The sequence below is a fragment of the Protomyctophum parallelum genome (assembly GCF_964188405.1).
Source record: "Protomyctophum parallelum genome assembly, chromosome: 21".
In the NCBI taxonomy this organism is placed as follows: Eukaryota; Metazoa; Chordata; class Actinopteri; order Myctophiformes; family Myctophidae; genus Protomyctophum; species Protomyctophum parallelum.
Window position 1 is genome coordinate 900357 of NC_139713.1, and position 15351 is coordinate 915707.

Genomic DNA, 15351 nt, shown 5'->3' on the forward strand with positions numbered 1-15351 from the left:
CTGAAGCAAAATGTCCGTGTTGCTGATTGAAGTTGAAGCGCCGATCGATTTAGATCGGTTTGTGCGTTGGCCGTTTGGTCACCAGGTGGTCAGCTGACCAGAATGACCATATATAGACACGCCAGTGGTCAGCATGCATGGCAGATGGGACGTTTTAAATTAAGATTTAGTGCCAGTTTTTTTATTTTCATTTTATCTGTCCATCATATCTTTATTTAATTTGAAAACGACAAGACATTTGCTTCTCCACCTTGACATAATGTTGTAAATATTATATTTACATGTAATAACGTGTTGTAAATACTTGGTTCTACGAGATCAATAAAATGAGAGAAGAGACCTTTCAAAGGATGTTTGCATTTAATGGATTTATTTGCTTTAAAAAAAACATAATTTGTGACTGAGGGGCTGCCATCGTGCAAGAAAAACTGAATGTATTTATTTGTTATCCAAAATGAGTTAATATCACAGGCAGACTCTTCACATACTAGAGCATGTCTGGAATAATAAATGAGTTAATATCACAGGCAGACTCTTCACATACTAGAGCATGTCTGAAATAAGTGTCCACATGTAAATATGAAATAAATGCTTAAACATGTAGCTAGGTGTAATGTTAGAGACCACAGAAGTGAACATGTTTTCTCAACTCGCTGTTTCTCTGCAAGACATTACTCTATAAGCCATATCTCCAGAACTGGTGGGTCAAACTGAACAACCAATATGTCCATTTGAAGCTATGATTCCCTGCTTTCACATGACATGAAAAAACGAAAATAAAAAAAACAGCAGAAGACGGGACTACAAGAGTGCGCTGCTGCCGTGTCGAGGCGTTGTGAGCTTGTAGATCTGCTATATTTGGCTAATGTTCCCCCTTCAACTATGGATGCTGAGGCGCAAGTGGTCAACAAAAGTGTCACTTTTAGACTTTAATATATTAGCGCCCCTCACTTCACATGGGTGTGATTTTTTAAATACGGTCACTATAATCCTCTAAAATGAAAGTAATTTAAGGCAGAGCAACAACCTCTAACTTAACTTAACTTAACAGACCTACAGACTCAACCTCTAACCATGATGAATTCCTGTTCTGTTCTGTCTATTTGTACGTCTCTAAATGTTTTGATGAATTGAACATGGTGGACCCTCTTGTAAACTAGTGTAATGCTTTATGGTGTTGTCCACTCACAGTTAACAGTCTTTATATTGAGTTGTGCTTGAAATGTACTGGAATTCTGCAAATTGTTAATAAATAAATGAATCAATCAAACCAGTTCACTTAACAGGCTGTCTGTAGGCCTGTTGTTGCTGCTTGTGTCCAGCAGGGGGCACTTAAGGGGACTTCTTATTCTGAAGTCACCATTTTCTCCTTGAGACTTCCGTAGCGTCACAGGCTCCGCCCCCTCCCCAACCCGGGTTAACCGGATGTGACATCACGCACGGATGACGTGTCAACAAGGTTGCCGGAAGAAGGCGCCGTGGTGTCGCTGCTCGGTGTGCGTTCCTTCGTTTTTATTATTATCGTCATTGTTGTTATTGTTATTAACGTCATTATAAAACATTTAATAAGGTTAATGAACGTTGTTTAAAGCATGGCCTATCAGACCATACAGCAGGAGTACCTGCAGATCCCCCTAGTGACGAGAGCCTATACTACAGCCTGCGTCCTGACGACTGCTGCTGTGGTAAATATAACTATTACTACTATAATACTACTAATATATACTACAATATATACTATAATATATACTACAATATATACTAACCCTAGTGACCAGAGCCTATACTACAGCCTGCGTCCTGACGACTGCTGCTGTGGTAAATATAACTATTATATTACTACTATAATACTACTAATATATACTACAATATATACTATAATATATACTACAATATATACTAACCCTAGTGACCAGAGCCTATACTACAGCCTGCGTCCTGACGACTGCTGCTGTGGTAAATATAACTATTATATTACTACTATAATACTACTAATATATACTACAATATATACTATAATATATACTACAATATATACTAACCCTAGTGACCAGAGCCTATACTACAGCCTGCGTCCTGACGACTGCTGCTGTGGTAAATATAATAATACTACAATACTACTAATATATAGGCTACTATAATATATACTAACCCTAGTGACCAGAGCCTATACTACAGCCTGCGTCCTGACGACTGCTGCTGTGGTAAATATAACTACTACTAATATATACTAACCCTAGTGACCAGAGCCTATACTACAGCCTGCGTCCTGACGACTGCTGCTGTGGTAAATATAACTACTACTAATATATACTAACCCTAGTGACAGCCTGCGTCCTGACGACTGCTGCTGTGGTAAATATAACTACTAATATATATATAAATATTACTACTATAATACTACTAATATATACTACAATATATACTATAATATATACTAACCCTCGTGACAGCCTGCGTATATATTATATACTATAATATATACTACAATATATACTATAATATATACTGTATATTTACTAACGCTAGTGACAGCCTGCGTGCTGACTACTGCTGCTGTGGTAAATATTAATATTACTACTATAATACTGATAATATATACTATAATATAATACTTCAGTCTGTGTACTGACTACAGCAATGCTGTGCGTGTGTGCGCACGCGTGCTTGTGCGTGTCACAAAGCATTGTGCTTGTAGATCTGCTATTTTTACGCACAAGTTCCCCCCAGAATATGGATGTTTAAGTTCATGTGATTAAATAATCCAAATCATTTTCTGTGCGTGCGTGCGTGTTGAGAAAGATCATTTGATGATCAATAATTCTCCATGTCTCTGGTCAATCTAACGACACGGCAGGATTTGAATAACAATGAGACAGAAATGTCTGATCTGCTCGTATTAAACAACGTTAAACTCGACAACATTGCAGCTGTAGTAAACCTTGAATTATCCTCTTTCAATCTGCCGAGCTTTTGTTTCATAAAAATCCGCCGTAGATATTTTATGATGCTACTTTTCTGGCAAGTCATTCTTTTTCTAAGTGTTGGAGTTTGGAAGCACTCGTTTTTATCAACAGGTCACGCTGCTGCCGCCCCCATTATGTGCAAATGTGAAACAGGTGGTACGCAGGGCCGCTCAGTGACTTCGACGAGTCCTTCCAAACTCCAACACTAATAACAAAACACAAATAATCACCTGCACAGAATGTCTAGACATAAAGTATCTCATAACAATGTCCACGGTGGATTTTTATGAAACAAAAGCTTGGCAGATTGAAAGAGGATAATTCAAGCTTCCCCTACAGCTGCAATGTTGGTGAGTTTAACGTCGTTTAATACAAGTAGATCGCAAACATCTAATCTGGATAAATGGGGAGTCAATGGAGGGTATTGGTGATGAGTGGGGAGTCAATGGAGGGTATTGGTGATGAGTGGGGAGTCAATGGAGGGTATTGGTGATGAGTGGGGAGTCAATGGAGGGTATTGGTGATGAGTGGGGAGTCAATGGAGGGTATTGGTGATGAGTGGGGAGTCAATGGAGGGTATTGGTGATGAATGGGGAGTCAATGGAGGGTATTGGTGATGAATGGGGAGTCAATGGAGGGTATTGGTGATGAATGGGGAGTCAATGGAGGGTATTGGTGATGAGTGGGGAGTCAATGGAGGGTATTGGTGATGAGTGGGGAGTCAATGGAGGGTATTGGTGATGAGTGGGGAGTCAATGGAGGGTATTGGTGATGAGTGGGGAGTCAATGGAGGGTATTGGTGATGAATGGGGAGTCAATGGAGGGTATTGGTGATGAATGGGGAGTCAATGGAGGGTATTGGTGATGAGTGGGGAGTCAATGGAGGGTATTGGTGATGAGTGGGGAGTCAATGGAGGGTATTGGTGATGAGTGGGGAGTCAATGGAGGGTATTGGTGATGAGTGGGGAGTCAATGGAGGGTATTGGTGATGAGTGGGGAGTCAATGGAGGGTATTGGTGATGAGTGGGGAGTCAATGGAGGGTATTGGTGATGAGTGGGGAGTCAATGGAGGGTATTGGTGATGAGTGGGGAGTCAATGGAGGGTATTGGTGATGAGTGGGGAGTCAATGGAGGGTATTGGTGATGAGTGGGGAGTCAATGGAGGGTATTGGTGATGAGTGGGGAGTCAATGGAGGGTATTGGTGATGAGTGGGGAGTCAATGGAGGGTATTGCATCTCTAGATTCATCCCATTATAAAACAATCTAGAGTTGCAAATTGCGGCTGTCGACAACCGGTGTGCCCCCTTGTGGTTCATTCATTCCGTTCACTCTCTCTCTCTCTCTCTCTCTCTCTCTCTCTCTCTCTCTCTCTCTCTCTCTCTCTCTCTCTCTCTCTCTCTCTCTCTCTCTCTCTCATTCATTCATTCACAATGTCTCTCTCTCTCTCTTCCAGCAACTAGAGCTGATAACTCCTTTCCAACTCTACTTCAACCCTGATCTGATTCTACGCAACTACCAGGTGAGTGACCTCTCACCCCCGCCCCGCGACCTTTCACCCCTGACCCGCGACATTTCACCCCCGCCCCGCGACCTTTCACCCCTGACCTGTGACCAGACACTGATTAGTTAAACACTATTTGTGAGGGGCGCCTATATACAGTTTCTGTCCTCACACGTCGACAATGAAAGGAGAAATTCGGGGGCCACAGTAGCACAGTGGGTAGTGCTGTCGCCTCACAGCTAGAAGGTCCTGGGTTCGGGGGCCACAGTAGCACAGTGGGTAGTGCCGTCGCCTTACAGCTAGAAGGTCCTGGGTTCGATTCCCGCTCGGGACGCTGTGGGTGCTGGCGGCGTGTTTCCTCCTCCGCGTCATCAGTGCCCATACCCGCTGGGTATGAAGCTAAAACCGCTCTCAAAGTCACTCTTTTAGTACGTAAACAAACACAAACAAAGTTGATTCAGACAATATAGACAGGGTTCCCCAATTAATTTTCCTCAAGGGCCATATTTTGACTAGCGTACCAGGCTGGGGGCCGAGTCTGCACGCGCGAGGTCGAGGTCTTGCCCTGAAAATTCATTTTCAGGGCAAGACCCCATTTAAAAAGGATGCCCAGTTTGACATGCATAGACTACTGACCCCCATTTAATGCCATTTATATCTGGGACCCTTAAAAAACAAACAAAAAAAAAAACATTTTTTTTTTTTTTTTTTCTTTCATGGACCACAAGGGGGCGCTCTGTGGGCCGCAAATGGCCCGCGGGCCACCTATTGGGGAACCCATCACCAAAACTCATGTGGTTTTATTTTTTCATAAAAATGTTAGATTCCTGTTGATTTTACTATTTGAAGATCTGGATCCGGATCCACGGATCCAGTCCGGGTTTTCTTCCCAATAAAATGGACAAATCAACAGGAAAATAACATTTTTATGAAAAAATAAAACCACATGAGTTTTGGTGATGCTCTATATTGTCTGAATCAACATTGTTTGTGTTTGTTTACGTACTAAAAGAGTGACTTTGAGAGCTGTTTTAGCTACAATGTAAGTCAATGAGGAGCATATTTTGAATTATCAATTTCTAATCACTGGAGCAGTTCTTTTTTATTTCTTGTCCACATTTGGAGTTGCATCATGGCAAAGTAACTACACAACCCAAACCTTACCCTTTAAGGATTTAGTTGAATTAAAAACATTAGAGATACTGCTTAGAGCCAAAATGAAAACACTTCCAGACTGTATCCAAGGGTTAAATGGTAAATGGTAAATGGTGCCTTTATCCAAGGCGCTTTACATAGATTGTGCATCAATTCACCCATTCACACAAACATTCATACACCGATGGCGGCGGACACCATGCAAGGCACTAGCCATCACATCAGGAGCAATTTGGGGTTCAGTGCCTTGCTCAAGGACACTTCGACACTAACTCTGGGGGAGCCCGGGTTCGAACAGGCAACCTTGCAGTTGACATCCAGCCACTCTACCCCTGAGCCACCGCCGCCCAAGGGTTGTTCACAATGAGAGAGAGAGCTGTTATTCACTCAGAGGAAAATGTATGTTCAAACAAAAACAAGAAAGGATCAACGTGAGAAGTAATTGTATAACGATAAAGGGTGTGAAGCTGTGGAATAGATGTGATGATGAATTGAAAGACTGTGTATCTAAGGATAAACTTAAGAAGGTATTAAAAAAAAGTATTAAATAGCTATTCAGAGTAAAGGCTCAATTCAAGTGGCATTTTTTCTTTTGGTTTTGTGTGAACATGTTACTACTGTGACTGTTATTAGCATAGGCCCTGTTGTTTTGCTTGTTTTGTTTTTTTGTTTTTTTTTGCTTGAATGTTGCACTGTTCAGTAGAAATGTTGTTAGAGGACCTGTAAAAGGGATGTACATATATATTTTTATTATTTTTACTTAATGGACAATAGGGTAGACGTAATAATTAAAGCCTAGGCTTCAGTCTATACCCTTTTCTTTTTCCAGAATAAGAAAAAAACTGATGAACTAAGAATGTTTTGTATGGAAAGAAAAAACAAACTAATAAAATAAAATAAACTAAACTAAGTACATATGGAGGCTAAAAGGTGAGGGCAGGAAAGTGACCACGCGAACAGTGATTGGCCGGCATGACATTAGTGACGATTTGATTTGATTGGCTGAGACGCCACAAGTGATTGGCCAGAATGAGATGACAATATGATGATAAGAGCGCCCCTCACTTCACACAAGTGTGATCATTGAAAACGGGGAGAGTGTACGAGGGTGTTGGACTGGAGTTATATAGCAGATCTACAAGCTCACAATGCGTCGTGATGTGACGCATTGTGAGCTTGTAGATCTGCTTAAATGGGGGCTGAATGCATGTTGTGTAATAATAATCAATGGCTGCAAAGTTACTAGTAACTATTAACTAGTTACTAGTAACTAAAGTTTTAAAATAATTGCAGTGGATATTATATATATGTGTAGTGGAGAGTAGAAGTCAAAGTATTGGAAACTGGAAATACTTCAGTAAAGTCAATGTGCTTCAGAATATTACTTCTGAATATTACTTTAGTGAAAGTACTTTTCACTGATATTCTCTCTCCTTCAGGTCTGGAGGCTAATAACCAACTTCCTGTTTTTCGGACCAGTCGGATTCAACTTCCTTTTCAATATGATATTTTTGTATCCTTTTCAAACTATGATCATAATGTTGTCATTAACTTATCAAACTGTACTCTACTGTATCGTACTGTACTGTACTGTATTTCATACTGTACTGTACGTTATCAAACTGTATGATCATATCTTTGAGTTATTAACTTATCAAACTGTATGATCATATCTTTGAGTTATTAACTTATCAAACTGTATGATCATATCTTTGAGTTATTAACTTATCAAACTGTATGATCATATCTTTGAGTTATTAATAGGGATGCACCGAAAGGGAAATTCTTGGCCGAAACCGAATACCGAATATAGGAAACAGTTGGCCGAAAACCGAATACTGAATATCCGAATATGATTAATATTATACATCTTTTTTCCTACCATTGCTGTCATGGCCGTACTTTAAAGCTACCTGATTTATGGCAAAATAAATGGTTATGGCCAAACTTAAGTTAAATAATAATCACTATTATGGGTCCATAAAACATTTATTCAGCCCTTTTGAATGCATTAATTGCATACACTATTCGGTGATATATTTTTATATATTTATATATTTTCTGCGGCTGAATATTCGGTGCATCACTAGTTAAAATAGTATGTTTATACAGAGTAAGTACAGAATAAATAATCTCTCAAATCACTTGGTAATGACTGTGACACAGTCCTGTATCTGAAAGGTCAGAAATGCAGTCCTTGCAACCACAATGTTTCCAGCCATACAGGTCTAGTCCAGAATGCCACTTAAGCACTATATACTTTGTTGTACAACAAATAGAAAAAAATGTTGACCTACAAGCTTGTAGATGTTTGGAAAATTTGAAAGATTTAGAAAGCTTTTGCCTATAATGCCATGTTGAAAGTGGTTATCACTTAACATACCTACACCCGCACAGTATCATTGGAGTGTAAGTGTAACTGAATATCGCTGTTTTAGTATCCTCACTTAACCCATTAACCTGAGTTTGATTCTACAAATGTTATGTTAACTTAAATAATAATCACTATTATGGATCCATAAAACATTTATTCAGCTCTTTTGAATGCATTCATTGCATACACTATTCGGTGATATATTTTCTGCCTATTTGGGCCGAAACCGAATAGGCCGAAAATGCATTTTTAGCCATTTTCTGCAGAATATTTTCTGCGGCCGAATATTCGGTGCATCACTAGTTATTAACTTATCAAACTGTATGATCTCGGGTTGTGCCGATAAGACATTTTGGCTGATATCGATATCCCATATAATTAACCCATTCTGACCGGGCACCCATTTTGGTGTCAGCATCATGTTATGCTTTAGCTATTTAAAAATAGCAGATCTACAAGCTCATATCGCGCCACCGAGTGGCGCGATACGAGCTTGTAGGTCTGCTATTTTTGAAAAATCGAAGAACGACTGACATTTTTTAGAATCTGATCTCAGGTCAGAATGGGTTCATCAGACCAGTGTGTGTCCGGCGGAAACCTCGTATGAATCTGATCTCAGGTCAGAATGGGTTAACCCATTCTGACCTGAGATCAGATTCATACGAGATCAGATTCATACGACATCTAAAAATGTCAGTCGCTCTTCGATTTTTCAAAAATAGCAGACCTACAAGCTCGTATCGCGCCACTCGGTGGCGCGATATGAGCTTGTAGATCTGCTATTTTTCAATAGCTAAAGCATAACATGATGCTGACACCAAAATGGGTGCCCGGTCAGAATGGGTTAAAAACTTTCACTCTGACAGAATATATATTCAAAGATTTGCGCCACATTTGCGACACGATTTTTCAAAAATAGTTAAAGTATAACATGCTTAAAACGCCAAAAGGGGCACCATTTGGTTACATGTTACAGTGTTTTCCAGGTCCATTTGGTTACAGGTTGTTACAGTGTTTCCATAACAGTCTCTCCAGGTACAGATACTGCAGAATGTTAGAGGAAGGATCGTTCAGAGGAAGAACAGCTGACTTTGTCTTCATGTTCCTGTTTGGAGGTCTTCTGATGACTGTATCCTTATATTAATATAATATAATATAATATAATACTGTCTTCATGTTCCTGTTTGGAGGTCTGCTGACGACTGTATCCATTTTTGAGGGGTGCTAGCTAAGCTAGGGTTGGGATTCGGAGCGGTTGAGGCCTGATGGGTGCTAGCTATAGGGGTGAGGGGTGCTAGCTAGGGGTGAGGGGTGCTAGCTAGGGGTGAGGGGTGCTAGCTAGGGGTGAGGGGTGCTAGCTAGGAGTGAGGGGTGCTAGCTAGGGGTGAGGGGTGCTAGCTAGGGGTGAGGGGTGCTAGCTAGGGGTGAGGGGTGCTAGCTAGGAGTGAGGGGTGCTAGCTAGGGGTGAGGGGTGCTAGCTAGGAGTGAGGGGTGCTAGCTAGGAGTGAGGGGTGCTAGCTAGAAGTGAGGGGTGCTAGCTATAGGGGTGAGGGGTGCTAGCTATAGGGGTGAGGGGTGCTAGCTAGGGGTGAGGGGTGCTAGCTAGGGGTGAGGGGTGCTAGCTCCCACCTACATGAGTGAGTGAGTTGAGTCGGGGAGGATGCCGCTGTTCTGTGCATTCAGCGACCGGTCACCGTCCGTATGTCGAAGAGATCTCCAAAGTGTGGTTATATTAACGGAGAGGGAAATGACCCGCAAAGTGCAATACATATGTAATCTGTTTGCAGCTGTGACTCTGTCTCCAAGACAAATTTCTCCCAAGGGAGACGAATAAAGACAACCTTGAACCTTGAAATGCGATGCCATAGTTCCCTGCAAAGGTTGTTGCAACTTGTACCAGTTGCACCACGTCCACATTGAGGAAACATCTCAAAATCAATATGCCTACACGAGTCCACGACTAATCTAAAGGCACATCGCGTTTGAGAGCCAAGCCGCGCCCGCTCTCCCCGCAGCTCCACCACAGCTGGCGGGGGACGAGGATGACTTTCCCCAGGCTAGAAATAACATCTACAGAGGTTTTCATTAGGCGTACTGTACTGTAACTGTTGTTAACCCATTCTGACCTGAGATCAGATTCATACGAGGTTTCCACTGGACACACACTGGTCTGATTAACCCATTCTGACCTGAGATCAGATTCATACGAGGTTTCCACTGGACACACACTGGTCTGGTTAATGGTGTTAATTTAGAACGCCAATGACTCGACGTCTTTCTGTCTGATATTTTATGAATCACGTTAACTATAGAGCCATGAGTTAAATATAAATCTATTTGTCTGCACTTATTTTGTACAACTTATAAGCAACTCAACTGCTTTTGATTTGGCTCTAAATTAATCGCGGGACTGTTGAGAGCCCAGCGTTTAGGTGCATGATCTGCATATATACCTCCATAGATTGATTACTTTATAAACAGTTTGCAGAACAAAAGCACAGGAACGTAGCCTAGTTCAATACAAGGTCTGCTAAGAGGATTTTATAACCCAAGAAAGCACTATGGCTTGTTTCCATTAGGGTAACTGTCTGGGGTGCTTCATATTAAATTCATCTGAACATTAACGTTGTGTCAGATCTTCGGTATCTTCGTCAGTCTAGTCTTCCTGGGCCAGGCCTTCACCTTCATGTCTATAATCTTTAACGTTGTGTCAGATCTTCGGTATCTTCGTGTCCCTGGTGTTCCTGGGCCAGGCCTTCACCATCATGCTGGTGTACGTGTGGAGCCGACGGAACCCAAACGTCCGCATGAACTTCTTCGGCCTGCTGAACTTCCAGGCTCCCTTCCTGCCCTGGGTGCTGATGGGCTTCTCCCTGCTGCTAGGCAACAGCATCATCGTCGACCTGCTAGGTAATAATGATAATGGATCTTTATTAATAACGCACTTTACAGTCGTTAGAATCAGATACAAATGGCGGCAAGCAGCGATAAGGCAGGACCAGCGATAAGGCAAAGTGCGATGAGTGCGTTTGTTTTCTCTCACTAGGTGACGTTGAACCAGGTTATGAGTGCGTTTGTTTTCTATCACTTGGTGACGTTGAACCAGGTTATGAGTGCGTTTGTTTTCTCTCACTAGGTGACGTTGAACCAGGTTATGAGTGCGTTTGTTTTCTATCACTAGGTGACGTTGAACCAGGTTATGAGTGCGTTTGTTTTCTATCACTAGGTGACGTTGAACCAGGTTATGAGTGCGTTTGTTTTCTATCACTTGGTGACGTTGAACCAGGTTATGAGTGCGTTTGTTTTCTCTCACTAGGTGACGTTGAACCAGGTTATGAGTGCGTTTGTTTTCTATCACTTGGTGACGTTGAACCAGGTTATGAGTGCGTTTGTTTTCTCTCACTAGGTGACGTTGAACCAGGTTATGAGTGCGTTTGTTTTCTATCACCAGGTGACGTTGAACCAGGTTATGAGTGCGTTTGTTTTCTATCACCAGGTGACGTTGAACCAGGTTATGAGTGCGTTTGTTTTCTATCACTTGGTGACGTTGAACCAGGTTATGAGTGCGTTTGTTTTCTATCACTTGGTGACGTTGAACCAGGTTATGAGTGCGTTTGTTTTCTCTCACTAGGTGACGTTGAACCAGGTTATGAGTGCGTTTGTTTTCTATCACTTGGTGACGTTGAACCAGGTTATGAGTGCGTTTGTTTTCTATCACTTGGTGACGTTGAACCAGGTTATGAGTGCGTTTGTTTTCTATCACTTGGTGACGTTGAACCAGGTTATGAGTGCGTTTGTTTTCTATCACTTGGTGACGTTGAACCAGGTTATGAGTGCGTTTGTTTTCTCTCACTAGGTGACGTTGAACCAGGTTATGAGTGCGTTTGTTTTCTCTCACTAGGTGACGTTGAACCAGGTTATGAGTGCGTTTGTTTTCTATCACTTGGTGACGTTGAACCAGGTTATGAGTGCGTTTGTTTTCTCTCACTAGGTGACGTTGAACCAGGTTATGAGTGCGTTTGTTTTCTCTCACTAGGTGACGTTGAACCAGGTTATGAGTGCGTTTGTTTTCTCTCACTTGGTGACGTTGAAGCAGGTTATGAGTGCGTTTGTTTTCTCTCACTAGGTGACGTTGAACCAGGTTATGAGTGCGTTTGTTTTCTATCACCAGGTGACGTTGAACCAGGTTATGAGTGCGTTTGTTTTCTATCACTAGGTGACGTTGAACCAGGTTATGAGTGCGTTTGTTTTCTCTCACTTGGTGACGTTGAACCAGGTTATGAGTGCGTTTGTTTTCTCTCACTTGGTGACGTTGAAGCAGGTTATGAGTGCGTTTGTTTTCTATCACTTGGTGACGTTGAACCAGGTTATGAGTGTGTTTGTTTTCTCTCACTAGGTGACGTTGAACCAGGTTATGAGTGCGTTTGTTTTCTATCACCAGGTGACGTTGAACCAGGTTATGAGTGCGTTTGTTTTCTATCACCAGGTGACGTTGAACCAGGTTATGAGTGCGTTTGTTTTCTATCACTTGGTGACGTTGAACCAGGTTATGAGTGCGTTTGTTTTCTATCACTTGGTGACGTTGAACCAGGTTATGAGTGCGTTTGTTTTCTCTCACTAGGTGACGTTGAACCAGGTTATGAGTGCGTTTGTTTTCTATCACTTGGTGACGTTGAACCAGGTTATGAGTGCGTTTGTTTTCTATCACTTGGTGACGTTGAACCAGGTTATGAGTGCGTTTGTTTTCTATCACTTGGTGACGTTGAACCAGGTTATGAGTGCGTTTGTTTTCTATCACTTGGTGACGTTGAACCAGGTTATGAGTGCGTTTGTTTTCTATCACTAGGTGACGTTGAACCAGGTTATGAGTGCGTTTGTTTTCTCTCACTAGGTGACGTTGAACCAGGTTATGAGTGCGTTTGTTTTCTATCACTTGGTGACGTTGAACCAGGTTATGAGTGCGTTTGTTTTCTCTCACTAGGTGACGTTGAACCAGGTTATGAGTGCGTTTGTTTTCTCTCACTAGGTGACGTTGAACCAGGTTATGAGTGCGTTTGTTTTCTCTCACTTGGTGACGTTGAAGCAGGTTATGAGTGCGTCTGTTTTCTCTCACTAGGTGACGTTGAACCAGGTTATGAGTGCGTTTGTTTTCTATCACCAGGTGACGTTGAACCAGGTTATGAGTGCGTTTGTTTTCTATCACTAGGTGACGTTGAACCAGGTTATGAGTGCGTTTGTTTTCTCTCACTTGGTGACGTTGAACCAGGTTATGAGTGCGTTTGTTTTCTCTCACTTGGTGACGTTGAAGCAGGTTATGAGTGCGTTTGTTTTCTATCACCAGGCATCGCGGTGGGTCATGTGTACTTCTTCCTAGAAGATGTGTTCCCCAACCAGCCAGGAGGGGGCAGATGGCTGAAGACTCCTTCTATCATGTACGTATCTATATTAATCTATTTCTTATCATCTACGTATCTATATTAACTATCTCTACCGCTAGCTGTTAGCATAAACCTCAGTTCCAGGGCCAGCATACGTGTTCTCTGTTAACTGGGGTTCTGTAGTCAGTGTTAAAGTATTAAAGGTGTTGTTTGGGGTTCTGTAGTCAGTGTTAAAGTATTAAAGGTGTTAACTGGGGTTCTGTAGTCAGTGTTAAAGTATTAAAGGTGTTGTTGTTAACTGGGGTTCTGTAGTCAGTGTTAAAGTATTAAAGGTGTTGTTGTTAACTGGGGTTCTGTAGTCAGTGTTAAAGTATTAAAGGTGTTGTTGTTGGCCCAGGCCGTAGCGTAACGGTCTGGGCACCGGACTGGTAATCCAGTCGCAGTGTGCCGCGGGTTCGACTCCCGGACCCGACACGGCCTTTACTGCATGTCATCCCCCCATCTCTCTCCCGTTTCCTGTCAGCCTACTGTCTGTCCCTTCAAAAATCAATAAAAGGCGTAAGCCGCAAAAAAATATCTTAAAAAAAAAAAAAAAAAGGTGTTGTTGTTAACTGGGGTTCTGTAGTCAGTGTTAAAGTATTAAAGGTGTTGTTGTTAACTGGGGTTCTGTAGTCAGTGTTAAAGTATTAAAGGTGTTGTTGTTAACTGGGGTTCTGTAGTCAGTGTTAAAGTATTAAAGGTGTTCTCTGTTAACTGGGGTTCTGTAGTCAGTGTTAAAGTATTAAAGGTGTTGTTTGGGGTTCTGTAGTCAGTGTTAAAGTATTAAAGGTGTTGTTTGGGGTTCTGTAGTCAGTGTTAAAGTATTAAAGGTGTTGTTTGGGGTTCTGTAGTCAGTGTTAAAGTATTAAAGGTGTTCTCTGTTAACTGGGGTTCTGTAGTCAGTGTTAAAGTATTAAAGGTGTTAACTGGGGTTCTGTAGTCAGTGTTAAAGTATTAAAGGTGTTAACTGGGGTTCTGTAGTCGGTGTTAAAGTATTAAAGGTGTTGTTTGGGGTTCTGTAGTCAGTGTTAAAGTATTAAAGGTGTTGTTTGTTATCGTTACAGAAAGATGCTGTTCGACACGGCAGAGGAAGACCCGAACTACAACCCCCTACCCGAGGAGAGACCAGGGGGCTTCGCCTGGGGGGAGGGGCAACGCCTGGGGGGATAGCCTCTCCCCCTGGGGGGAGGGGCTTCACCTGGGGGGAGGGGCAACGCCTGGGGGGATAGCCACTCCCCCTGTGGGAGGGGCAACGCCTGGGGGGAGGGGCAACACCTGGGGGGGGGGGGGGGTAACCACCCCTCCCTACCCAGCCTGGGGAGAGGGGCAACCCACCCATTCCCCCCCAACGCCTCCTGGGGGGGGGGGGTCAATACCCCAAATACCTGACACTAAGGAGAGGCCCCTCCCCCTCTCCTACCTGACTCTGCTGATGAGTAACTTATAAAGTCACTTCCTCTGGGGGGGGGGGGGGGGGGGGGTTGTTGATTTTGCCAAAATGGTCATTGAGTGACAGGTGGATGTGGACGAGAGACCAGTGGATTCTACATGAGAGAGAGAGAGAGAGAGAGAGATGTAAAACTATTGTCCAAGAAGAAGATAACTACATGAGCGTAACCATGACAACAGAATACAGATATTACAGTTGTGACTGTGTAGTCCGGCAGGCGAAAGGATTATTTTCTTTAAAGTGGGACATTTGGTATGTAGTCTTTTTTTTTATTGGCCTAAAATATTGTCTATATTCATTTATACATTTATGAATCCACTTGCTGACCGGCCGTTAGTATTGAGCAATTTGTTTAACCCATTTTGGGCGGGAACCCCTTTTGGTGTTTTAACTGTTATAGTTTAGCTATTGAGAAATAGCCACTCGGTGGCGCGCTACGAGTTTGTAGGTCTGCTATTTTTTAATCGAAGAACCACTGACATAGAAA

At 42.4% G+C, this 15351-nt stretch overlaps 1 protein-coding gene across 1 annotated transcript; it reads left to right on the forward strand.

Annotated features, from left to right (window-relative positions):
* The first annotated feature begins 1464 nt into the window (after positions 1-1464).
* On the forward strand, positions 1465-14603 carry derl2 (derlin 2). Its single transcript, XM_083793009.1, has 7 exons — positions 1465-1685; positions 4421-4486; positions 7063-7136; positions 9033-9126; positions 10712-10907; positions 13339-13429; positions 14479-14603. Exons 1-7 carry the CDS (start codon positions 1593-1595, stop codon positions 14582-14584), a joined length of 720 nt encoding a protein of 239 aa, XP_083649135.1. The 5' UTR covers positions 1465-1592; the 3' UTR covers positions 14585-14603.
* The last annotated feature ends 748 nt before the right edge of the window (positions 14604-15351 follow it).

Bases quoted from the DNA above. Each gene is read 5' to 3' on its own strand.
- derl2 (XM_083793009.1), top strand. From the start codon at position 1,593: ATGGCCTATCAGACCATACAGCAGGAGTACCTGCAGATCCCCCTAGTG. The intron at 1,686-4,420 runs GTAAATATAACT...TCTCTCTTCCAG, and splicing joins TCCTGACGACTGCTGCTGTG to CAACTAGAGCTGATAACTCC. The intron at 7,137-9,032 runs GTATCCTTTTCA...CAGTCTCTCCAG, and splicing joins CTTTTCAATATGATATTTTT to GTACAGATACTGCAGAATGT.